The following is a 27,041-nucleotide window of genomic DNA, read 5'->3' on the forward strand; positions in this document are numbered from 1 at the left end:
CAGGGCCCGGTAACCCCCCCTCCTCTCCCTTACCTGCCTCCGTCCGCGGTCCCTCGGCTTCTTCAATTGAGCCCGCGGTTCAACCAGGAAGTCTGGGCCGCACTTGCGGCCCAGACTTCCTGGTTGAACTGAGGGCTCAATTGAAGAAGCTGACGGACTGCTAATGGAGGCAGGTAAGGCCCCCCTCCCCCTTGGTCCCTTACCGGGCTCTGCATGGGCGGCGATGGCGGCAGGGCCCGGTAACCCCCCCCCCCGCCCTCCTCTCCCGGCCTTACCTGGCACCACTCCCCTCCACTGCGGAGCTCCGATTCGGAGCCGGAGCTCCGCGGCGAAGAGGAGCGGAGTATAGGCGGAGCAGGCCGATCCGAAATTTTCGGATCGGCCCGCAGGGCGGAGCAGGGGGTCCGTGCACACCCCTATTATTTAGGGACACCACTAGGCTGTCTTGTCATTCTCAGAACAACGCTTGACAAGGAACATAGGGAGATGAGCCCAGCTTCTTTTGGAGACCCAGAAAATGTCATGGCTGCTTTGCACTAAATATCCCGCAAGCTATTGTTCTGAAATTTCCCAGGCTTGATACCCTCAGAAGGGGCAACTATCTCTGCAATTTTTAACCAATTCTGCCAAGAAATAAAAGTGATCAGCCTTTCCCTAATATATATTAGCATAAAGCCCCCCCCCCACTGCACCTGAGTTTCTGACATTGAGGGGTCATAATCCCCTCCCAAAGGGGCTGCTATGCTGCACCTGTCATCCAATTTCAACAAGAGAATATATATATATATATATATATATATATATATATATATATATATTCTTAGACTTCCCATAATAATCAATGGGAAGCACAAAGACTCAGGTTTCTGACCCTCAATTCAGGTTCAGTACCATATCAAAGCAGATGGACTCTCAATTGTTCAAAACTGGATCAGGTCATTTTCTGAAGCACCAAATCGGGGTCTGAGTCTAAGCTGTGGGTCTAGTACACTAGAAACATACTGTAAGTAGTTCTGGACACATCACTATTTTATATTCTTTTAAGGTAGAGTTCAAAATGGCTAAGGGGTAATATAGACTTAATGCTGACTTGTTCCATTTTATTTGTCAGCAAACACTCCTTTGCCTAGGATTTTCCTTTTTGGCCAATGGAAGTTGGTGGTGTAAAACAGCATTTTAAAAAGTTTACACTATGCAATTGTAACTCAATTATAGAGTGTAAGCAAATGTAATTACACAATCGAAGCTTGTAAGCAGCACAGTGATTGCTGCAATTACAAACCCAAATTGCTTACTGAAATGTGTCTTTAAACCTGATCTTACAGAGGAAACAGGATTGCAGGCAGGAATAAGAGTTCAGCAAAGGTATTGCAGGATTATGGGAGTTGCAGTCCAACAGGAGGGGACATTTGGGGAAGGCAGCAGTAGACATACACATTCCTCAACAGTCCATGGGGTATAAACTGAGAGCAAGTCTTGGGTTGACTGGGATGTATTTAAAAGGATAAATTGCACCTTGGCTGAAGTTACACTCCCCAGGAAGACATCGGTGCTACCATAGCAAAATGAATTAATACCACATTAAAGCCATGACTGCACAAACAACTGAAAAGGAAAACATGGAGGCGATCGAATGTAAGGAAAACCGCAGGAATTTTTTAAAAGGAATAAAAAATGTTTCAACTCCAGCAGAATGAGAAAAAATCTGTAAGCTTCTAGTAGTCTAGCTCTATGTAGAAGGGCATGTTAAGTGATTTGTAGAGATGAGTTTTGATTAAAGAAAAGTGAGGATGCAGTCAGCAGGGCTATGTAACTTTGAGCGTAGGACTATTTCATCTGAATGACAAAACCATTGCATCTTGCTCAATTGTGCAACTTGGGAGTCTTGTCTGCACTCCCAAGTATTAGATGAAACTATTAAGCTTACAAAAGCTGCTTATGCATTCCAGTCATAAATACGCAAACTCTGTGTCTCTGCTTCTGTAGAAAATAGAGCAACTGGGGCTAGGAACCATATGATACAGTCTTTTCTGTTGTGCTATTGTAGTGCATTTTTATCCTGAGGTAAGCCACCATAGATATTTTATTAAAAGAAATAAATTTTCTTTATAAATAAAACAAATTCGCGGCATCATGTGCAATAAGGGGAAGTGTTTCTTCTTATGTAGCTACAAAGACACAAGGATCTTCTCATTTTCCAGAAAAGGATCACTTCCTGTGTTTAAGTTTAATACAGCCTGTTAAAAACCAGTTTAAGCAATCCAAGTCAGTTAAGAAATCCGATGCAGGGATTTCAAGTTTGTATGCCACGAGAATTCTACTGATTCCTTTTTGTTATTACTTTTTGAGTTCTATTGAAGGGTACTGACCCACCTTTTCAGATATCAAGAGAATACCCACTTACCAGGGGCATTGTTAGGGATGGGCCCACTTCGGCACAGGCCCAGGAACTTCTGCTCTGGGTGCCGGATCTTCTGTGCAGCCCCAATTGACATCATCTGTCTTAATACAAGTCTGCTTCTTCTCTCTGAGCTCAGTAGCCTAGCAGTTACTAAGGAGGCTTCAAGTTTACCCACCTACTGGATGGCTGCTGGAGGGCTTCCTACCAATTTTCTAAAGCCTCCAGCCCAACAGAAAGAGAAAGATGCATTTGCATTAATACTCTATTTAACCTGTTCCCATCCTAGAGATGGGGAAAAAATCCTCTACCGCCCCTTCCAAAATCCCTGATTTACACTGGACAGGAATAGTCTTGATTTCTTTCCAGGAGGCACTTACAAATCTTAGGATTCACATACAAAAGTAACCATTATAAACTGAAAGGTATTTTGCTGTTTTTAATGCTTGTTCATTCTTTTATGCGACCATAATGCTTTTGTTGCATGATCATGTCACCATCACACTGTTCACAATATAGAGATGGGGAAACCCAAGTTCTCAGTATGCTACACCTTGAAAAAGCTTGGAACCCCCATCAATGGTTGCACCACGATTTTTGGATTGGCTGTCTGGCAGACACTTCCTCAAACTTACTGCATTCTATTTACTCAACTTGATTCTTACTTTTAAACAGACAAGATATGCCTTGGTCCCGGCTGTTCTCTGCATGAGAGACACTCTGCAACCTCAGTGATACAGGCTAACCTTATAGGAGTGTTTGCATATTAAGTAATCAAAGCTCAATGCAAAGGGTTGGACCAGTCCCATCCAAACCTATGGTTTTGTTATAGTATTTTAATGACACCCCAGTCCTAAATATTTTTAATTTCAATGGGACTTACTTCCAAGTGAGTAGCCTTAGGATTACAATCTAAGTATGTAAACAGACTAAAAATCAGGAGCGGAAAAAATATCACCATATTGCAGTACTTGGAACTATCCTATAGTAACTTGCTTGCTTCTGAATAGTTATAAATGTAATCAAATATTATACTCAATTCTCTCAGGAGATACCATCTCCTAAGGAAGAGGGAATAGCCACTTTATTATCAGGTCCACTTCGCTACATAAATAGATGTCTTTGCTTCCACCTCATCTACAGTACTGGTTTGGAGGGCTTAATGGAGGTGGGAAACCTAAGTCTGGACTGCAGCTCTCTGGACTGCTGTGGGGCTACTGAACAATGGAAAAGTCCAGACTCAGGCTTGCTACCTCCTATTTATGAGTGAGAACGAGGCTGGAGTGGAGCATCAACACAGGATGAATTACTTGCTTAGGTAAGCAATATCCACACTGAGGAAACTTGGGTTGAATATGCCACACTTAACTGAGAAGTACAGGCACAAACATGGGGCTGGCAAGCAGTCAAACTGAGGGAACTACACTGGCATGTGCACCTGTGCTGAAAAACTGTTTAAAAATCAGGCTCTCAAGCAAACCGAAGGATGGCACATCGAAGGAAGCAGAAAACACAAAGTTAAGAGTTTGCCTTTCTCAGGTGCAGCTTCCAAAAAGGAAGATTGATATTTATATCTATTTCTTTCTATCAAGTAAAATACAATGCGTCTGGTTCACAGTTGTTTAAACAGTTTGGCTTTAACAGGGAAACAAATTGAGGCAACACCCCTGATCCAAATGAAGTCACCTGCTCACTTCCCCAAGCAGGGCAAGCCATTTCTAATGTTCCCTCCACCTCCCAGCAGATGAGAGTACTATTGGCACTGCTATGAACAAATCCTGTGCCCCAAACCTGCTCCTCTCAACTACACTGCCTCCCTATATGCACTAGATGTGACTCCAGAGATCTCCCTTTCCTGTAACAGCAAGGAAAATGGTATGCACCAAATATATTTTCTCCTCTCACCCGTACCACCATGAAATTGCTGTCTTTCTTAGAAGCTAGCAGAAAATGGGTGCTATTCTTCCTTTTGGGATAAGGGTGGGGACATAGCAGAAAAAACTACCCTTCTAGTTTTGAAATAAGTAGCTAGCCATGCCCAGTAAACAGAAGCCTGACAAGGAGCACTGAAGAGCAATTAATGCTGACACTGATATTTTGCCAAAGGTTGTTCAACTGGTCCAGGTCTCAAAGTCAACTACTCTGAATTGACATAGCACCTTCCAAACCAACTACTAATTGAAGCAACCCAAAAGACTTAGGAAAGCCATATTGTCAGATCTTGAGAGCAGTAAAAAACAACACCATGCTGCCACCTGGAGGAGAAGGAAAGAACTGCAGATTACAAGCCATATTAAAAAAAACCCAGTTTATCTCTTCTATGCCTGGTTGACTGAAGAGCAGGAACTTCGTCCTTGGGCAGACATACAAGCTTTGAGTTTTGAGATTTTCCTCATTGAATGTCATTGCAGCAATTCCTCCCAGCAGATGGGTCTAGAAAAAACTTCCCTTTCCAGCCACAAGTCATAATTCATTTGGAAATCCTCAGGTAACTCCACACGCTGGCCCAGAACACTTTGCAAACAGTTATCTACAGGCAGAAAATCAGGGTTGTCGTGTGTCCGGTCATAACGTCGAGAGTTGAAACGCTCTATGCTGGCACGTAGAGCACACTCTTCAGCCTGGAAGTCCCATGGACGTGCATCCAGATCTGTAGAAGTCATGAAGTGGACAATCAACCCCAATCATACCCGCACCGTGAAAAACTGCAATCCTTTGCTAGACATGCAAACACCTGTTCTAGTAACGTCAGGTTTTCAGCTTTCATAGCAGAACAGAAACATATTGCGAAGACAACACAAAAAGCCATAGTTTCCAAGGTTGAGATGCAACAGTGGTTGGTTGCCAGGCTGCCAGAAGTGGCACAATAGAGGTTGATGTTCCCGAGTCAAAAAATAAGACCAACAAGAACACTGGTTGGGTCAGTGGTTGTATCTACTTAATAAAATATTTGGTGACTATTGCAAAGAACATTTCTCACATGCACCTTGTTAGCACTCACAAGGGAGTATGCATTTTGACCAGACTAACAACCACGTTCATATACTTTGCAAGGCTAGTGCATGCCACCATTCCTGGGCCCCGGTAAGTGCAGCCCTCCCAGGCACTGCATGTTGGGGGTTGTAGGCTGTTACTTGCTTATGGAGGCCTAGGGCTGTGCAAGGAAATGGCGGATCTGTCATAAAAAGGCCTGTGTGATTCTGATTTCTGAATCCGAGGCCTGAGGCTTGCACGGCCCTACCCCTAAACTTTATCCATAACAGCTCCCTACAAAAGGCTAGAAAAAGTGGGATGAAAGCCAGAGCAAGTACTCCTTGCCCCTTTTGGAGAGGTCCTCACAGTTTAATAAGGACCTTGAGTAACACTATATCAGGTAAATACCAAGAATAGCATAACTGAAAAGACTTGACATAACTGACAGCTGTGGGATTTGGAAAATTGTCTGCTACACAAAGCTAGTTGAGTGCTTTTCCAGAGCATAAGCCTTTCAAGTTAATTCTGTGCCATGATCAATATGCTTAAATTTTAATCATGAGTTGCCCATATGACTCACTGACTGGGTCACATGTAACAGCATCAAATCATGGGTTAATTCACCCAAGATTTGCCACAGTGTGCAACAGTGTACACTGTTGAGTCAATAGGGGATTTGCTATATGACATCCAAAACTGGACATTATAGGTTAATCATGAGTTAAATAATGCACAGTTAACATACAATTAGTAATTAGGTTAACTGTGGATTGTTTAACCCACAATTAACCTATAGTGTCTGGGTTTAGATGTCACACAACAACCCCCAGTGGCTGGATATTCAAAAAGGCTGTGGAACACTCCCAGCACCCACAATTTAACTTTCAAATTGCTGCCTTTACATGTGAACAGCTCCACTGTAGCACGGGATCCTGGGACAGGTGTCTCCCTGCAATGAACACTGTTTTCCAAGAAGGCAGCATATTTCTCTTTCTAAGCAAAAAACCATCTACAGAGCCATGCCACTTGCTGATACTCCGCATGGAGCAAAACTGCAACACTAGTCAAGAACTAGATCTCTGCCAGTGTGATATAGTGGTTAGAGTGTTGGACTGGGAGTCAGGAGATCCGGGTTCTAATCCCCACTTGGCCATGGAAACCCACTGGGTGGCTTCGGGCCAGTCACAGACTCTCAGCTCAACCTACCTCACAGGGTTGTTGTCGTGAGGATAAAAATGGAGAGGAGGAGGATTATGTACGCTGCCTTGGGTTCCTTGGAGGAAAAAAGGCAGGATATAAATACAATAAATAAATAAATAAATATGGCAAGTTTGGAAGAGCATTATATATCCCTCAGATTCTTCTTACTGGGATTGTCACTCTGCTAATTAACTGTGGTTCTTATGGTCCATGCACATATGTATATAGGCTATTTTCATGAAGGATGAACCTTAAGACACTTCAGATAGGAGCTTCTACCCTGCAAGCCAGCCAGTGATACACCCGCAGAGTGCAACATTCAGTGTAAGACAACAGAGAGTACAAAAAGCTTTTTATAGTCTAAATAGGGATTTCTTTCACATCTGAAGCCTAATGATCATCTCAGTCACCAGCTCTTGGTGAATGGGCTACTAACCTGCTGTCATACAGGCGCTTCGGTATTATGACATTCCTACTTAGCAGATCTTTAAGAAATGTAAAAGCTATAAGGCTGAGATGTTCAGGTACACTTGGGAACTTGCATCAGACCTATCTTCATCTTCACATGTCATCTCATTCTGTGAAGAAGAATAGGCTGACATACATAGGGTTATTCCATTTTGTCCTTCATTACCAGCCTAGCTGCAGGGTAAGCTTAGGCTGAGATTCAGCAACCTGCCCAAGGCTACTCAATGTAGTTCATAGCCAAGGGGAGATTTGAACCTGGATTTCCCTGGTCCAAGAATAGCATTCTAGCTAATGCACCACACTGACATAGCACAATATGCACACTTAGAGAGTGAAATATGCTGTTGTGGCTCATTTAGAGGGGGAAACCATCTTCCATAGCTTGCCATAGTTAGGATAAGTGAATGAATGAATGAACAAATAAAATTGTATGAATCAATGTTAAATGGGATGGCCGCACTGACTCCTAACAGTAATTGATGTGATCTCCTAACAGGTAGATAGGTGCTTCAAGGGAAGTAGCTTGACATAACTGGAGGTTGTTATGGTACAACTGAAGGTTATTGGAAGGTTTGGGATGGGGTGACTGAGGTAGGAAAAAAGAAACGGACAGATTCAGGACATACCATTGCCATATGCCCAGTCATCATTGAGCCGATGCCGCACTTTTTGGTAGATTGCTGACATAGTCTTCATATTGCTCTTCCTCCACTGACGTCCCAGATACTTCGTCTGCACCTTCAGAAGCTTCAGAACATAGAGCTGCATCATAGCTTGCTTCACCTTAAGGGCTCGTTTCAGAATGGGAGCAGACTTGAACACAACCAGCATCTAGGAAGATAAGGTAGAAGAAGGTCAGTTTCTCACCTGTACTTCCATTACTAACCATCAGCCCAAGACCAAGATTATGGTAAATGCTCAATAAGGACTTTATAGTGCTAGGAACAGCATACACAGCAGTACGTACTGTCATGTAGGCTTATGGAGGTGCTCCTACTCACCATGGTCCTAGAGTGTTTCCACTTTGTTAACTTATTCAGTATCCTAAGTAGATTAATGCAGGAAAACAGGTTCCGCCAGCAAAATTGATTGTTGTCTCCAGCTTCCTATAGGAAAAACCAAAACAAAGGAAAGATGAGCAAGAAAGGAAAGCCAATATGAAGTCCCCCTTACTGTCAATGCCATATCCATCCCGTAACTTGGCACGTCCATGTCAAGGTAAAAGGCATGGGCAGCTTGGCTCACCAGACTCTCCGCAGTCAGCTCAGGTAGCTCATGCACCACACAGTAGGGATAATCCAAAACAGAGATGCTGAAATATATAAGAGCACCGAAAAGGGATCAGAATGGATGACCCATCTAGTCAAGAATGCCATCTCCAAGAATGGCTGGCACTGTCTGGTTCAAACATTTGAGGAACACGATGAGTATGATGTGCCTTCTCCAACCCTTGATATTCAGCTTTCAGCTATCAATAAGCTTAATGTCTGCACATCTTCTCATATATGCTTAACCTGGACATTTAGTTAATGCCAAGAAAAAGAAGCAGATCAGCCAATCACTTAGTAACCTTTTCGCCCCACAAAGAAATGTATCTGTGAAGCTCAGTGTTACCCATGACCTTATGATATCTCTGTGAGCCATATTTCAATACGTGATCAAACAACACATTGCTAAGCTATCTACCTAACAGAAAAGAAATGGCAATGTTGGAGAGGTAAGCTTCCTCAACAGGCTCTTATCAGTGGTATGAAACAACCTTCCTCCTGCAAGTTAAATTCTGGAGGATGAGTAGGTGTCCTTAAAAGCTGCAAATATAGAGAATAATATTTTCTGTCATGGCATTTCAAGATACAAGTGATGCTCCCACCTACCTGTTCTTGGCTGTGATATATGACATGATGTTCTGATTGAAGAATTTCAATATAAGTGGGATGCAATTGGCAAAAACAAGGTGCTGGGCCATGTATTCAAACTGGTACAGGGAATAGAAATGATAGGATGTATTAAGCAAGCACATTCCAGATTCACTCCATCCCCACTTCTAATGCTGCTAACCCAGTCCAGCCCATGCTTACCTGATAGACATGATTTAACTTAAAATGTTTGAGCAGCAGCAGCAGCACAGCAGAAATGGCTTTTACGATAATCTCTTTGTGCCTATTCACATCAACGCCCAGCTTCATACTCTGCAATACAGTTGTTCTGGAAGTCAAAGCAGCAATATTAGCGTTTGAAGTTGACAGTGGTAGGAAAGATCTCCCTGCACTGATACTATTATACTTTAGTGCACTTAATATAAGTAGCACTTATGGTCTATATCATTTTCAGCTTAACAGCTCCATGAAGAAAATCACTATTATTCCTAGTTTTACATCTGGATAATCAAGACAGAGATGACTCCTCAACAGTTTTCTCCAAGCCCTTTCCAACTCTGTTTAATAAGTAAATGTAATGAAGAACTGAACAAGCTGCAAGTGGCTTCATCTGTTCACAAAACCAGTCCAGATTGTGTTGTGGAGGAAAAGTTTAAAAGAAGAACCAAATACTATTATTAGCCTAACTCCACCTATATACTTAAGGGGTCTGCCATTTCTAAAGTGGACCAGTTTCAAACAGCTTTCCAGGTCCAATCTGAGGTGTCTACCTAGAAACTCCTCCATTCCCTGCTGCTAAAACGTACAATTCACATATCTAATGTATACATCTATTTTGCAAGGTTTAATACAAGCAAGTGTTTCATCATGGAAAAAGCATCCAGTAACCTCAGAAGGTTCAAAATGCAATAGCCAGCTTGATTTCTGTCCACTTTACTTATCTCATTATGCCAGTTTTGATGTATTTGCACTAGTTTACAGTTTGTTACGGAGTGCAATTCAATGTGCTGATTTTTATTTGCAAAGCTCTGAATGGTTTGGGACCAGGATATTTGAAGGACTCCCTCTTCCCATGTGAACCTGCTTGCCACTGTATTCAGTGCCGGACACCTCTGCTATATGCCTCTCCATTTTCAGAAGCATGGTTGGTTAGTATGTGAGACAGGGCCTTTTCTATTGTGGCACTCAGGTTATGGAACTCCTTCCGAGGGGAGGTATAGCTGGCTCCCACTCTTTTAGCTTCATATGTGCTGCTAAGACCTTTTATTCCATTGACCTTTCAGTGTGGTTTAATGTTTTTATCTGTCTTTTAAACTTGTTTTAATCTGCTCTTATTATATGACACTCATTCTAGAAATTTTTGGGTTGTTATTATCACTGTATCTATTGTTCCAATGTGTTTTAGTAATTTTGTTACACACTTTGGATTTATTTATAAATAAAAGTGGAATAGAAATGTCTAAATAAACAAATGAAACAGTCTGCTCACTCAATACCCAATCAGAGAAAGTTAAGTCAACATCTATTCACTATCTTCTCCTTTCATTCACTATATGCACCCCTATGTATGAGACTCACGGCATCTCCTCTGGCAAAACATCTGCTAGGATGTTAATGGAATCAGTCTTGGCTTTGGAGGTGGGTGCTGCAGCTAGCAGAATCTTCAGCAAGGCAATCTGTGAATCAACGTTTAGATAAGTGAGATAGAGAAGACTTTCTGAAGTGCCCAAGTTTAGGAAAGAAGAGGGGGCAATTCAGACACAGATAATGGCAGGAGATGTCCATGGAACATCAAAGGAGGCAAATTGTCATATATTGGCAAGCAAAGAGGTGATATATCAGAGTAGAAGTTTGCACAAACCAGCAATGAAATGCAAACAGGGACTAGATATTCTTTCCATCCTGAAGATGGGACTGAGGATAGACTGCAACACAATTAAGGAAAACAGAAGAAAAAAGGGACCTTGGGAATGAATATATATAGGAGAAGAATATAACTCACCATGTACTGGGGCAGGCTAGGAAGTAGTCCCTGGTATAAGATTTCCACAGGAACTTGCTCAACCTCCTCTTCCCCCTATTAACACAAGGAGTTCATTATAACATCCTTTTCAACTTGAAATGCATGCCAAATTGGCCTGTATATTTTGAGCCACAGTTCATCCTTCCATAACATGAGCAAAACTTCACTTCAACACCTGTGATCTTCCAGAGGCAGATTGAATAACTGCACAGCCTCATGCCATAGTGATTGGGTCCAGAGTGTCTCTTTGGTGAATAGAAGAGCTCATTCTCTTTGGGGAAGCTATTAAGATCCAGGAGGAGCCTCCACTGGAGGACAGTGGGGAGGGGAGAGACAACTACCATCAATTCCCCCTTTTCCTTGGTGCAACTTCCCACACTTTTCAGGGGACAGGAAGAATTGGCAAAAAACACCTCCCTGACTCTTTCCTCCAGAGGGAACATTCCATAAGTGGAGAACGTTGGATCCGCCCCAGGAAATCTGATTCATAGGGTGGGAAATAGATGAGAACAACTCCCTGATCAGCAGACTGATAAAAATTCAAGTGAGCCATGTATACCCCACGAAGCGTGAACCTAGTATTAATGATGGAGCATGACGGAGAGCTTCGGCTATTGAGCGGCATAGAAATGTAATAAATAATTAAGCTGAAGGTAAAGTCAGCCAAATGCCCAATCCAAGTAAGAGATTTAGTGTAATCCTATGCATGTTTAGGCATAGGTGAACCACCCAGAGAGCTTCGGCTATTGGGCAGTATAAAAATCTAATAAATAAATAATAAATAGGCTGGGAAAAAATCCTACAACTCTCAGCATTCCCCAGCCAGCATGGCTGGTTGGGGAATGCTGGGAGTTGTAGGACCCTTTTCTGTCTAAACGTGCATCAGATTGCACCATTAGACTTCCTTCCCTTCTGCTTTTTCATACCGATGCTTTTTTCACCGCTAATTTCCTTCTCATTGGGCGTTCTTCATATGATACTTACCCCTGACAAGGGGGAACGCAAGTACTCTTCTTCCATTTGTACTTGAATCTCTGCAATAGATGTATACTTGTGCTAAAAAGTGATACAGGAAAGGAAGTTAACCTTCAAATATTGGCAGCACATAAGATTCAAACATGTTATCTGCCTGGGTTTACATTTTTTTAGACTGGAGAAGCAGCAACAGATTGGGCAAGATTAAAAGGCAGCTCTTGCATGACAGGACTTCTGCACAGCCAAATTAAGAAGTCACGATGGGTACTCACCAGTTTCAAAGTTTTGATACTCTCGTGAATGGGTCTGGGCAATCCTACTACTGTGTTGGTGTCACTAAAGAGGGCAAAAAACGAAAGAACTGGTCAGGCAGCAAATACCATTATATAAACAATATTAAAATTGACACTTTTGGTAAAATTGTGAACAGAAAGCTATTCAACTAAATTAAGGAGTTTTGCTCCTACCATTTTTCAAGCAGAACTTTGTTACAAAACTGCTAAAGCATTGAGGTGGGTAACCATTCATGAAAGGGCCTTCTCTGCGGTGGCCCCAGACTTTTAGAACAAGTTGCCATCAGAGGTCCCCCATGCTCTGTTATTGCAGGCTTTTAAGAAGGTCTTGAAAACATATTATTTTACCTCGGCCTTCTCTTGAGATGACTGCTGTTGTTGCCATTGCTGTTGCTGCTAGTTTCATTGTTGTTTTTATTGCCATTTTACTATGTTCATGTTTTTATCACTTTTAACATTTTAACTGTGTTTTTATAATATTTTATTACTATGAGTTGCCTTGGGAGGGCTTCTGCCCTGAAAGGCAAGCAAGAAATGTTTAAAATAAATAAAATATAAATAAGTGTTAGGCCCTCTGAAGAGTTGTTGGGGATGGGCTCAGAGGAGGAGGAAGCAGAACCTTTACAGGCAGAGGCTCGTGTCACGGCTGCTGAACTGGTGCCAGCTGGGAGTGGGGCCAACTCAGAGAATGCAGTGGAAGCAGAGCCAAGGACCAGCGTGCCGGTGATTAAACCAGCAGGGAGCTTGGCCAATTCAGAAGACACAGAGACAGAAGCAACAAACTTACCTGCGCAATTGTTTAGACAGCATAGGGCGGAAAAGGAGGCCCGGCGCAGGTCTCTGCGTATTTATACTAGACGCCCACTCAATAGGGAACACCTGTAGCTGCCAGGGAGGGGTATTTAGAGAGCTGGGAAGCAACAGGAACTTCGCCAGAGATTAACTGAGCATCCTGGCGAAAGCTCTTGATTCCTGCTTCGGATCGTGGTGACCTTGTATCCTGATTGAACTTTGGACCGGCTTGGAATTCGTGACCTGCTCCTATCCCTGGACCTCTGGACTGTTTCTTGGACTCTCTCTACCTCTCGTAAGCCCTTGACTTTTGGAACGGAACTGGACTTTGCTTATGTTTAAAATGTCTTGTACTCTGACATTAAAGAATTAACTGTGTTATTTCCTAGCACAGATAAAGACAAACTCCACCGTTTGTTTGCTGAGTTTGTGGCCGAATTCTTGGAGTTTGTCTGGGCACGCTGCCCACGTTTGTATATCTCTCTAATTAGCTGGTCTATTGGCAGCTTTCCCGGACAATAAGTGGGATTGCACCCTTAGTTAATTATGTATCAATTACAGAACTTGAAATAAAAAGAATGGGGATCCAACTGCACATAGCTGAAACAGCCAACATTTTTCCTACTAAAATGATCACACACTGAAACAAGCATATGCTTTTTTTGAGATCTGGAAGTGGGATGGACATATGGATTTATGGACTAATCCAGCATAGGCCATTTGTATAATCCACATGCACTCTCTGCATTGTGGTTTCATGACCGATTTACCAGGCTTCCACCATTCCTTCCATTAAGCTGTTTGTTGTACTAGCCAAAAGCCAGGAAAATGCTCATAGCATCCAGCTGCTGTGCCAATTTATCTGGCACAAGCAACTCTACACAAGCTGGTATCCTCACTCTTCTTCCCCTTCTCTTCATCTGCCCATAGCACCATATATACATACTATTGTTTTGTTTTTTCTATATCTTAGTCCTTTTTCTTTAAAAGTAATATACAAAGCAACTCCCCCTGCCATGAAAGATGTTACCAATGACCCAACACATTAGACGCACACTGAGGAGTAAGAGATCCCAACAACTAGTTTAGCTCAAGAGGCAACACATTTGGGGCTGCTCTAACTCACCTCCCCAAGGTGTAGCCAATAAATTTGCTCCGACTAGATTCCAGAAACATCTCAATGTCTTTCTCTCTGTAGAAAAGAGGCAAGAACAACATTCAGTCAAACCTTTAGGGCTCCTCCTCACTAGTTTTGCCATATATTGTTAATAGCCATACAGAGACAAGTTTCCTTTATATTGTAAATGAATGAAAACTCATCTTGTGATCTCAGCATCTCCAAATCTCCACAGAACATGGGTTGGCACTTTAGCTTGGTTTAAGGAAAGAAATCCCATAGCTTGTCCTACATCAAGTCTCCCAATCATCATAGTGATTGTGTCAATATGAGAAGCCTTACATCTATTATTATTATTATTATTATTATTATTATTATTATTATTATTATTACCATCATCATCACCACCTGTGTCTATTAGGCACACTAGCCAAGTATTCCAGCATTGACTGAAGAGGGTTTTCCTTAGATGCAACAATCCTGTACAAGCACTCACCTGACCTTAGGTGCCCAAGGCAAACCCTTTGGGCAAGTCAGTCGGTCAGTTGGAGGGTGCTGGACAGGAGGAGGCATCACCTCATCTCTTTCAAGAGGAAATGCTTCTCCCTCAAGACTATTGTCATCATCATTCTCTTCCTCCTCTTCACGGGAGTCATCAGCTTTGTACGGATCTCGCTCATTGAAGGCATCCAGGTTATCCTGTTTAATAAGAGCCTGGAAGGACACACACACAACACACACACACACACACACACACACACACACACACACACACGTAGTGAAAGGCAAGTTTATCCTACTTTCTCCTTGTGCACTCTGCTCTTCCCAAATAGAGGAAGGTTGTTTCCCCCTCGATTTATCTGTTCCAAAACTCACCTTGTGCTCCCGCCGACCCCGTTTCTGCTGCTGCTCAATCAAATCAGAAGCAGATGCTGGAGGGGAGGCAGCTCTCATGTTGCGGATCACTTTTATGCTATCCTCAGGAAGTGGTGGGAGGCCCAGCATCTCCCGTTTCTCTGCTTTCATATCTTGAAGCTCCTCAAATCCTCCAAGGGTACACTACACAGGAGGATAAATGCAGTCATTCACTCTCATTATCTCTTCAGTCCCTGTTCCAAAATTAATTTGCTACCCGTAAACTATCAAGGAATGAGGGATGAAATATTTACTGAAGTCAGAGATATGTCTATTTGTGAACATAGGATAGCACAGCACAGCCTAAGGGTCCTGGTATTATAAGCCTGACTCTCTGTTCATCTTAAATCCCATTTTCAGAAAATATATTTCTAAAAGAACTCCATGTTCCTCACAGTCACACACCTATTTAACATATCCTTCCCTTTCTTAAAGAAATTCAGAGGCGCTTACATGGTTTTCCCAGGCAATTTCTCATCCCGGTACTAACCAAGGGGAGTCCCACTTATTTTGCATAATGCAGCTGCAGCAACAGCAAGTGCCCTCAGATGCACTGGGCCTATCTATGGTATTATACTCTTTATTTCTCAGCTGCCAGAGGAATGCTGTCTGAAAAAGCCATGTAGGGTTAATTTAGATGGGGGAGTTTGGTGTAGTGGCAGCTTGGACACATTGTGTGAAACACAAAAGTTGTTCCTTTGATAACTGACCATAACACTGAACCCTATTGATTTCATGATATTTTGGCCTTTAACAGCTGAGAAGATGTAGTTATCATCTACAGATGGACAACTGGCAACCTCATAGCATCCTAGTTTCAGCATTATGTGAAAGCTATACAATTTGGCAGTTCTTGAAAAAAAGAAAAGCAGATTTATGCAGTATTTGTTTCTTTGTGGTACGATCTAAAATATTTTTGTAATTTCTATGCTCTTGTCTTAAAACTGTGTATTGCTTCCCTGAAAATTCTTGTATTCTCTACAATGATCTTACTTTTCTAATCAATATCCAGAAATTATTTTCAAATTTAACCTAGCAAGGGCATTTCATTTGTCACTCCTGGGATCCTTGTCTAAACTGAAATTCTTTATAAGACATCTTAGCTAGCCAAGGTAATATTCTTTTTCATCAACTCTTACTTCCTAGTTGCAAAATATCTGTATGTTCACTAGCTTTTATAAAATGAGCCAACTGTCTCATTTCACATTAATACTGATTTCGCCTACGCAGGACATTAAAAGTGTCAAGAGCAGCTTGCTTCTCCCAGCTTGGTTTCATGGCGCCATCTGCTGTTTTCAAGCAACCAGGAGCCCTGAGGAATCTGAATACCCAGGAAGCAGCCAGCACAGAAAAGCCACCGCAGCACTGCTAGGGGATGTGCCAAATGGCATTAGCAGTTGTAGATGTAACACAGGGTATATATAAAAATAATGCAAGGAGCGCAATAAGCCCAGCAAATCACAGAAGAGCTACAGAGTAGCTTTCCTCTCTGCCTGTTCCTTTCCCACAACAGTGGGAAGACATTTTTCCCAGCCACTGTCCATGATTCAGTCTTAACCCAGCAATGTTTGTAGTTGATTGGTACACTACACAATGCATGAAGAAGGGTTGATCCTGTGCCTGCTGCAGATACAGAAGTAGTAGTGGTTGTTTCACTCCAGGATATGAACCTTGCAAAAGGAACAATTTCATAGTGGCTTACATTTATTGGTTAATTATAATAGAGCATTTAGGCTATTAAAATAGGAGCCCCATATCACCTTTTGTGACCATGTAAGATCCCAAGAGGACCATGTTTTTGGATGCAGTGATAGAAGCTATCTGTTAAAGTACCACTTATTCATGGATAGGAACCTCTTACCAGGACAGTCTTCCAGAGCAGCAGCAACACCTTCTTCATGGGGAAGTGTGGGGCATGGCCACTGCAGAATTTGGTTACCATTCCGAAAAGCATCACAGAAAATGGCTCACTGTTATACAGCGGTGCCCCTGAAAGGCAATAGTTTGGTGACAGCCAAGTTAAATGCAGAAACCTCAAGTCTTGGTTCATGTATTTCAACTACATCCTTGGCAGTTAAAACCAGTAGTGAGCCCAAATGACTTGCCATTATACCACCCATAACCATCACCACTTCTTTTTTTCACCCTTGTACACACTGTTTTAACTTCAACTTAGTACTAAACTCATATTTCACCTGGATCTTGCACATTTAGCTTCCTTCCGATACCTGGAAAGCCTTTTCTTACGGCAATAGGATTCCATATTTCTGGCCTACTGATCCTTATTTATTTTAAATCAAGAGTGATCAGATAGCCTTATCACTTTAAGTGAACAATGACAGAACCCATACCTAGTTCTGCTCTGAAGGTCTGTCTCATTGTCTTCCACTCTGGCTTGTCTCCTTCACACTCCTGTCGGACAGTCTCTACAATAAGGTACATAATATTCAGGAGCACCCTGCAAATGGATTGCAAAGATTGAGCAGATTAAAAAAGAAAACACTGGCAACATGGTTCAACTTATTCAAAACTACTCTATGTAGGTGAAAGTAAGGTAACCTAGCAATCTGAGCTTCAGGTATAAGGTTGGAGAGAGGAATAGAATAGTAAGTATTAGCTCCTGATATTCCCACTGACTTCATCAGAAGCAGCAAAATACTATGAATGGAAAAACAATAAAATAACAAGTTTTATTGATAAAAGCCTGACATTGTCCTCCTTCTCCTGGTCTATATTTCCAAAATGATTGTTGCTTACCAATGTGTAGTTTTCCAAGAAAAAGGCACTCTTTCTAGAGCAGGGAGTGCAGAAGGTGGATCAGAATCTACTAGTAGATCTCTAGATGATTTGCAGATCAGCAAGGGGTTTTGACCCCCAATGGTTTAACAATGGCAACAGCAAAATGGATACCCCTGTCTAAATTAGATCACTGGAATCCCACATTAGTACCAACTCTGTTGTAAATTTGTACTTTTCTATGTGTGTCATCCTACTGTTTGGCTCGTGGGGTGCAGTAGGTAACTGGCTCTGTCCCGAGCCACCATTTTTAATCTGGCTGTGGCTAAGGGTTCTAGTAAAAAAACAACAGATCTCACAATCCTGAAAATCTGCTCATGTCTATTCTAAAGGGTCTCTTTACCGAAACCACTGCAAAAAGCATCTCCTGGGATGGCCATTTCCCAGTAACAGTGCACCACAGATGAGAGGCCACTGTGCATGCTCCATGACATACATTCAAGGCTTTGCTAATGTACAGTGTTAATTCTGAACATGCTCTACACAAACACGCATTCAGTTTGGTTACCTGTTCTTGCCCCCACCTCCACCACCACCCCGTCAACCTCTCTTTCAGTGACCCCAAGCAGGGAATTTAAGTCACAACAGCATGGGTGGACAACTTTTTGCCCTGAGGGATGCATGCAGTGATGGTCAGAGGCTATATCTGCATGCATGCGCACACACACAGTTTCTCCCCAAGGTATCTCAGCATACAGAGATGGGGAGATTCAAACCTCTCCATGCTGCCCACTCAGATCAGGTAATGGGATCACTGGGATGGGGGAGTTTAAAGCCTCCTCCCCTGAATGGCCCTGATACAGATCAGTGTGTGTGTGTGTGTGTGTGTGTGTGTGTGTGAGAGAGAGAGAGAGAGAGAGAGAGAGAGAGAGAGAGAGAGAGAGAGGTTTCCTTGCTAACAGAAGTGAAAAAGCAGCGATCTCTGCATTACTATCCTTGGGAGACAGTGAGGTTAAAGCCTTTCCCCATTCCGAGCAAATCCAATTGTGGTTTCCCCACTGCTGTTTTCAGCAGGGAAACAGCAATTTGTTGTCTGATCACCTGGGCGGTGGGGAAGAGTGGGCCAGGCACCCCCCAGGGCTCTTTGGGTTGCATAGAAATGCAGTCAGGGGCCATATGCAGACTGCAGGTTGCCCATATATGCACAATATACTACATCAAATCTCAAGATCTGAATTCTGTACAAAATGGGAAATACAAAATGCTGACTAGAAAATATGCAAGTAGAGCAGAGGCTGCAGGGGAAAGGAAAGAAAAGCATCCTTGCTAACTTATAAGCCTTTCATTGGGAAGTCTCACCTCATTAACGCCTTATATGTTAACATTCCTCACCTCAAATCTGTGCTGTCAGCCAGGGAGATGGCAGGCTTCCTCACGGCACTGCTGCAGGCAGCACTGTTACTGAAGCGGGGAAAAAAGATTGTATTTTGCCTACAATCTGGAACCAAAGTCACATGTTTTAGGAGTAAAGCAGCCTGGGTACAGTATGTATAGTTTGTGATCTTTGTCCACCTCTGGAAACCACTTTGCATGTACACACACCCTATTTTAATTCCCTCACATATCCAATGGCAGATTCCCAATGCAGTTGGCTAAAAGGTCTCGCAAACTGGATTGGGTCCAACTACTCTAGATCCTTCTGCTCTATAATACCAAACTGCTAGAAAACTTATAGCAACTTCCTGCCAACTTTTTAGGTAACCAAATAAGAATATGTTGGAACTTTCTGAAGCAAAAGTAGATCCCTGAGCAACCACTGCTACATCTGACTAGGCTGGGTGAAGATAATTTTATTTATTAAAACTTTTGTATCCCACCCTATATCAGTGGGATTTAAGGGAGGCGTACAGATAAAATCAGTTCAAACAGTATAAAACAATAAATAATGTACACAGCTAAAAACACATTAAACTACAAGCTAAAATCAGTACAAAATTTCAAAGAAAAAAATTACAACTATTCACAGCTTTTAAGCAAATTTAGCCCTCAAATGCTAAATTTGCCCCCTCCTCCTTTCTCTTCCTGCAGAAATCGCTATGGTTGGCTTATGTCCACTCATGCTTACGGTAGAAGAGGCGGAAATCTCTTTTGGACAACCAGCCAAACTCCACAAGAACAATATCCATCCTTTATTGTCCCATGATGCAATACTGAACACAAATATTTGTAGAAAACTTCTGGAGAATTGTTGTAGAGGAATTATAAAGATCTATTATTGTACAATATATTCTGGTGACCTTATAGGAAGTGGATTTTTTTGGTGCAGAATTTGATATTTTTAGTGCAATGAACACTGAATTCAGCCTACACTTATCCCGTCCTTACAGCTGAAAGTGAAATAAGAAGGCAGCTTGGGTACTTTCACACAGTTCCAAGTAGAGTTTAGCTAAACTCGACTCAGGCTCAAGACTTAGGCTCGACTTCTGCAATGTGCTCTACATAGGGCTACCATTGTACCTAGTTCGGAAACTTCAACTAGTTCAAAATATGGCAGCCAGGTTGGTCACCGGTACATCTAGGGGTGAGCATATTACCCCAACATTAAAATCACTCCACTGGCTGCCGATTAGTTTCCAGGCAAAGTACAAAGTGTTGGTCATTACCTTTAAAGCCCTAAATGGTTTGGGTCCAGGTTACCTGTGGGATCGCCTTCTCCCATAAAGTCCACCCCACACACTCAGATCCTCTGGGGAGAACTTATTTCAGTCAGCCAAGACTAGGCTGACATCAGTTTCCCAGAGGACCTTTTCTTCTGTCGCCCCCAGATTGTGGAACGGCCTGCCGGAGGAGATTCGTAATATTAACTCCCTCTGTGATTTTAAGGCAGCTTTGAAGACTAGCCTTTTCCGGCAGGCCTATCCAGATTAATGTAAAATCAAAAATTTTAAAAAATGTGTTGATTCCTGCACTAATGTTGCTCCCCACCTCGATCCAAAGGGAGAGGCGGGTAAGAAATAAATTATTATTATTATTATTATTATTATTATTATTATTATTATTAAAATAGTCTGTTTTGTTCCATGAGAACATAAGAGCCCTGCTGGATCAGACCAAGGGCCTACTTAGTCTGGCATTCTGTTTCCAACAATGGCTAATCAGATGCTTATGGGAAGCCCACAAGCAGGATATGAAACCAATAAGCCTCTCACAATCTTGTTCCCCAACAACTAACATTCAGAGGCATGGTGCCTCCAATCCTGGAGGTCATAGCCATTATGACTAGTAGCCCTTGATAGCCTTATCCTAGGCTTCATGAAACAAAGTTTAATTTCTTACAAACATACAAATTTGACATAAAAAATTAAACTCATGAAAATTCAGCTCTAATTCTAAGTGTCAAAAGGGAAGCAGATCAATATGGTTATCACACACACAAAATATGTCTGGAATATACTGGTGCCAAACTGAGAGAACGGCAACTTCATAAGCCTAGCCAAGGAGCATTCCTTTCTCCTAAAGTTAAGCCCAGAAGAGCAGGTTACAGATCTCCAAAGAAGAATAAATATCTGCCCCTTGAATGTTTGTATGCATGCTCAAACCTCCAATCGTCACAACTGGACTAGATTTCTCCATGTAGGCTTCCTATTCAAGGACTTTGGAAGAGAGGAGGGCGCTACTCCCCCCACCCAAATAGGCCAAGGGGGCTTAGCCCCCACTAGAGATGACAAGGGGGAAAATGCAATGATAAATGATAAAGAAGAGGGAGAGGGAGAGCAGATTTGCTCAGACCCAATAACTCACTGCACTGTTGTTTCCCCTGCCTTGGGATCAGAATTTGATGTGAAGGGAGGGACTAAGCTGAGTGCGTGTGTGTGTGTATGAGAGAGAGTTGAGGCTGAGAGGCAAAAGACCAAGCCCTGAGTAGTGGGCTTCTAGCACTATCATTCTATAATATTCATGAACTGTGTCTTTACAGTAGAGTTGTGATCCCTTTTCTACTTAACTTCTAACTTAATATTGGATCACTTTGAACCCCCTGCCCTCAAAACACTTCTGGATCCCTATTCCTACTGCCTTTCCCCCCCATCCACCAATGTTAAGCAAATGCTTTCCAAAAATAGCAATTATAACTGGGGGGAGGGGGAGGATTAAAAGAGAAAATCTGTGCTAATATATTCCTCTCCATTAAATAGCATTCTTTCTAGGCATGTTTCTGTTTCCCATGTTAATGGGATAGAGGGAGAATATTTTGAGAGCTCATCCTTCACCAGTTTAGTGCTCACCATTGCAAAATAAATAACAAGAACCACAGGAGAAAAACATACATCTATAATAGGGTAATAGGGAATGCAACAGAATAGGGAGCCATTTATACAAGTAGAAGCCAATAGGTATTAGCCCAAGTTTAGTTTCTCACTAGTAAATTAATCAAAGCCAACCTCAGAACTGCTCAATTCTAAGTAACTTGCTTTCTCTCACATCAGAAAGGTAACATTTCTAGGTCATATACTAGGAACGACAGGTGAAAGGAACTTGGGTAAGAAATCACTTGGGTTCTGAACTCCAGGTCTGATCCAGTTCCGAATAAATTCAAGGGGTGGCTTTCTATGAAAATAGATGAAAATTGAATGGATACTAGATTGAGTCTAGCATCTGATTATCTTTCAAAAGCTGTAAAAATGTATACCCTGGCTGGACAGATCATACACAGCCTATATTCCTCTCACATCCCCAACTCTACAGCAACACAGAACTCACTCGATTTCCATGTTCAAAAGTTCCACCAAAGCATTGAACGTGCCAACTTCAAGAAGAAGGAATATGTTATATCGGATCCAAGACTGAACTTCAGCTTCAGAGCTGCACTCATCAAATGTGCCTGTAACCACAAAAACAATTTGTTTCAGCAGAGCTGATGCATATTACATTGCACCTTACAAAAATCATATCTAAACTCCATTTTATAGACAAAACATGTTCTTGTTCCTCAGAGCCAAGATACTTGTCTGATTCTCATGCCTAAGGACAGAGGATTCATATAACAGAATGCCAGTTCCCCTAATCATCTGGAATTCACATCCATATTAATCACCTGCTGTATTTATTTAAAACATTTCTAGGACAGAGTATGAGAGCTTTATGGGATTTTACAACAAAACTTAGGCTCTAGCTGGGCTGGAGATGATAGTATTATCAACCCAAGAGATAGGTTCTCATGCCACTGTTGCCTGATAATTTTACTTGGTGCAATGTAAAGATCAAGGGTTAAAGCCAGTGTCTGCCTTCCATGGGTGGAAGGGCGCTACTTATGTGGGAGAGAGGGGGGATCCCCACCACAGCTCACCCCATTCAGCAGGATCTCCTGACTCTCTGTGGAGCATTTTCAGAGGGTTGGAGGGGACAGGGATGTCCTCTTCTGACAGTGCAGTTGATCCAGCATAAATCTGGATGCAACCCGGCATATTAAAGCAATATGATTATATCTAGTTATGATATAGCCAACTAATAAACCTAGAGAGGCTTAGTAGCAATACTATTATAATGCTCTTGCAACTCTGGGGTTCAATGTAGGCAAAGATGGATGATCACCACTTTTGGTTCACTACCAAAAAGTGACCATACCTCTAAAATCTCATTCCAAACAACTAAGAACAAAATGAAAAGGACAGTTATTTAATTGCCATGTTGAATGGATACAAGTGATGTCGATATTCATGCATTAGTTTCAGCACTGTTATCTCTCACAGCAGCTTTATTAGAATGTAAGCCTATGCTGCAGGGTCTTGCTATTTACTGTTTTACTCTGTACAGCACCATGTACATTGATGGTGCTATATAAATAAATAAATAATAATAATAATAATAATAATAATAATAATTCTTGGTCTTTTACAAAAAGGATTATGTTTAACCAAGGTATGATGTTAAAAAAAATCTTTGTGAAGGCATTAACTCAGCAATTAGCAGACATTTCATAACTGAGCATTTGCTATGACAGTAAAAAGCATACCTTGTGCAACATAGAGGATGGCTCGTGCTACCCTCAGCCTTTTCTCCCGAGCAGTGACCTCAAGGCCATCAAGAAGTCTCATGGCATGGGTACGATGCTGATTGGTGTCCAGTTCCGTCCATTTCTTATCCAACACTGTAAAGCCAAGCAATCTGACATGATGCTACTTTCTGAAGCCAAGGGCGGGAGTTATAAAATTGTCTAGATTTTAACAGCATAAACTCATTCAAAAAAACAACATTGTAGCACTCAATAGCAATAAAGTCATTGAATACATGAATCACATTTACAATATGTGAATATAGCCTGGTGCGCCGTAGTATCAACTAGAAAACAGTTCAACTATAACTGTAAAGTAAGACGCTAAGACAAGCTGCCACCCAATAACACCCAATATCGTCCATAAAAAGTGAACGATTGACCCTCCAATTTCTGCTCCCTTCAACTTGGTGCATTTAAACACTGAGAAAATTCACAGATAAGAATTCTACTATGAGTTATCTGTCCCTGTCAGCTCATGCTGCTCACAAAAGCTCAATGCAAGTAATGATTTATTTACAGCATAAATATAAAATATCCTACTAAGATTTGGCTAAATAAAATCAAAGTCCACCAAAAACAGGTAAGAACACACTTGATGCTAAATAACAAATTCTCTGTTTCATTCCATCTCAAACAAAAAGATCTTACAACATTTTCAATACACACAGATCAACTCTACAAGATATGCTCATAGCAGAAGGACAATACATTACTCTCACCATGCAGTCTAAAATCCTCCTCAAAGCATTTTCTGTTGAGTTGGAATTCAGGACCTTCTGTGTAGCTGTACAATTCTGTCAAGAGATAATACAAACACAAAACCTTATGATTACTGGGTTCTATTTTATATCAAACTAGAGCAAGATCTACACAATATTGGTGCCTTTTTCTACACTTTAGAAGCATGACTGGAAACCATTATTTACCATAACAAACAGATTAATGTTAATAAATCTTAACCCATGGAAGATGATGTCATCTGAAAATTGCTGTCATAGTTTAGCTTTACCACGCTGGCATGTAGGATGTGTGAAGCCTCCTCATTACTTTACAAGCAAAGAGGCTGGAGAAGCAGGACAACTGACTAAATGACACTTTGCTCAGTGCAGATACCCCATGGTTAATGCAAAACATAGTTTGCAAACCGAATTCGAACCATGGCTTTACGTATTGGTTTACAGCCTTTATGTACTGGTTTACCTTGTCAATCCTTAACCATGACTCAGATCAGGATGGGCAAATTTCTTGGCCCCAAAGGCCACAAACAGTAGCAGGTGTTGTGAGAGGAACACACACACACACACTGTCATCTCTCCTACCACACACACACATTTCAGTGCACAGAAATGGAGAGATTTAAAGGTTTCCTCCTTGCCTGCTGAGACTAGGGGAAGGGATTCTTAGGGTGGGTGAATTTAAAGCCTCCCCCCCCCCCACGATCCTGAGCCAGTTTCCTATTTTGGCCCAACTATCTCTGCTGGGATGGGTGCTAGGCTAAAGTCTTCCCCACAAGAGCCTGATCTAGATTTCTGGGAGGGGGGTGAAGTTAAAGCCTCTCTGTGCACCCAACAATTGTGATTCAGATCACTGTTTCCTTGCCACTATTAGCAGCAAGGAAGCAGTGATCTCTACATTACTGGGAGGAGGGCAAGGTTAAAGCCCCCCTCCAAAATTCTGATTGCTATTTCTTGTGTGCTATTAGTTACAGGAAAATAGTGATCTTTTCCCAGCCCTTCATCTGATGACTGATCAGCTGGGTAGCAGGCCCGCAAGTTGCCTATATGTGGTTTAGGTCTTCAGATTCAACACTTAACTACAGCTTCAGAAAACATAGCTAGCGGTTAAGCATTATGTCTGCAAACAGCAAATGAAGCAAAATCTGAACACATAATAAATACCACCAAAATGTTCAAAAGTAGATATATTTTAGCAGAGGTGGAAGGTAGAATGCAACAGATAACAAATAACTTAGCCATACACTGAGAGCTTACACCAAAGAGCATAAACTTTCCTTATACAGCACTTTTATTTTACAAAAATAAAACCCTGAAAGCAACTAATACACAGGCAGCAGCAATGGCAATTCAAACAATTGGTTTTGTTCGCAGTCACACTTGATTTTTGCATTGTGGCAGTGTTCATTCTATAGGCCAATGAAATGAAACAGTTTTGGAACAAAGCAAAATTTAAGAAAAACTAAACCAGTTTGTATTTTACCTGACAGCTCAGCAGCCCATTTGTCCGTGTCTGCATATTCAAACTCAAAGTCTGGAGACTCAGAATAGCCCTGGGAGAAGAGGACAGCTAAAATAAAACCCTTTTCTTTTTCCTAGGCAGACATTCCAATCCCAACCCCACTGGGGCAGGTTGAGTATTCAAGAGCGCTCCACTTTCCCCATACAGCTTCACCGTTGCTATGGTAACTCATTCGTCCCTGTCCGATTGCGGCAACATCCCTCTCCCTTAAACCTGCTTTGCCACATCGCTCAGCGGCTTCGCACTGAGGTCCGCGGACTCGACGGTGCAAACTTCTGTCTACTCAGAAGTAAGCTCCACTGAGTTCACTGGGACTTACCCCCAGGTAATTGGGTATAGGACCGCAGCCCTCGCGCCCTTAAACGATTTGTGTGCCCTATAACTGTACTTCATACCGGGATCAAAGAGGCAACTTCTCCTTAGCGAGGGAGGAGTCCCGAGTCATTCGGGAGGTGGGTCAGAGAGCCCCAACTTGGCCGGCGAGGAGCGCTGCGCTCTGAAGCGGTTTCCGTGGCTGGCTAAGCCGCTCGTCTGAACAAGGTCAGAAGGGAGACCAAGGCGTGGGGCGGCCCCAGGGGGCCCTCTTGGTCGGTTTAAGGGGGTGGGTCGGTGGGCGGTAGCACACATCCATGGCCGACGCGGGGGGGGGCTGCCAAGAGGAGCGGCCTGACGCCCTCCCGCCTTCTTTTTTTAACCGCTAACGACATACGAGGCCCGACAGGTGAGGCGAGGGAGCCTCCCCCGCCAGGGCCACCCTCCCAGCGCCCAGAGGGCGAGGACGCCGCCCCTCCGCCCGAGCCTTGCGCTGCTCCGCCTGACCTCCGAGTCCTTGCGCTGGTTGCGGTTGGGCTCTCGACCCTTCCCCCCTGGCGGCGGCGGTGTCGTGGTCAGTCCGAGCCCGCCGCTCCGTTGCTTGTTGTTGACGATCAGCAAGCCCGGACCTCCGCCACCGCCCGGCTCCATCAC

The 27,041-nt window shown here is 42.5% G+C and overlaps 1 protein-coding gene across 1 annotated transcript; it reads right to left on the reverse strand.

The window, feature by feature from the left end:
* Nucleotides 1-1,944: 1,944 nt before the first annotated feature.
* On the reverse strand, nt 1,945-27,041 carry STRIP1 (striatin interacting protein 1). Its single transcript, XM_063140437.1, has 21 exons — nt 26,895-27,041; nt 26,037-26,106; nt 24,539-24,613; nt 23,778-23,912; nt 22,526-22,646; nt 19,160-19,228; nt 17,383-17,489; nt 16,893-17,020; nt 14,993-15,175; nt 14,613-14,830; nt 14,126-14,191; nt 12,187-12,250; nt 11,924-11,995; nt 10,919-10,993; nt 10,495-10,592; nt 9,118-9,244; nt 8,914-9,014; nt 8,285-8,351; nt 8,041-8,145; nt 7,666-7,870; nt 1,945-5,048 (listed from the first exon to the last, which is right to left on the reverse strand). The coding sequence occupies exons 1-21, from the start codon at nt 27,036-27,038 to the stop codon at nt 4,801-4,803; spliced, it is 2,478 nt and encodes an 825-aa protein (XP_062996507.1). The 5' UTR covers nt 27,039-27,041; the 3' UTR covers nt 1,945-4,800.

This window comes from Elgaria multicarinata, chromosome 1 (genome assembly GCF_023053635.1).
Source record: "Elgaria multicarinata webbii isolate HBS135686 ecotype San Diego chromosome 1, rElgMul1.1.pri, whole genome shotgun sequence".
In the NCBI taxonomy this organism is placed as follows: Eukaryota; Metazoa; Chordata; class Lepidosauria; order Squamata; family Anguidae; genus Elgaria; species Elgaria multicarinata.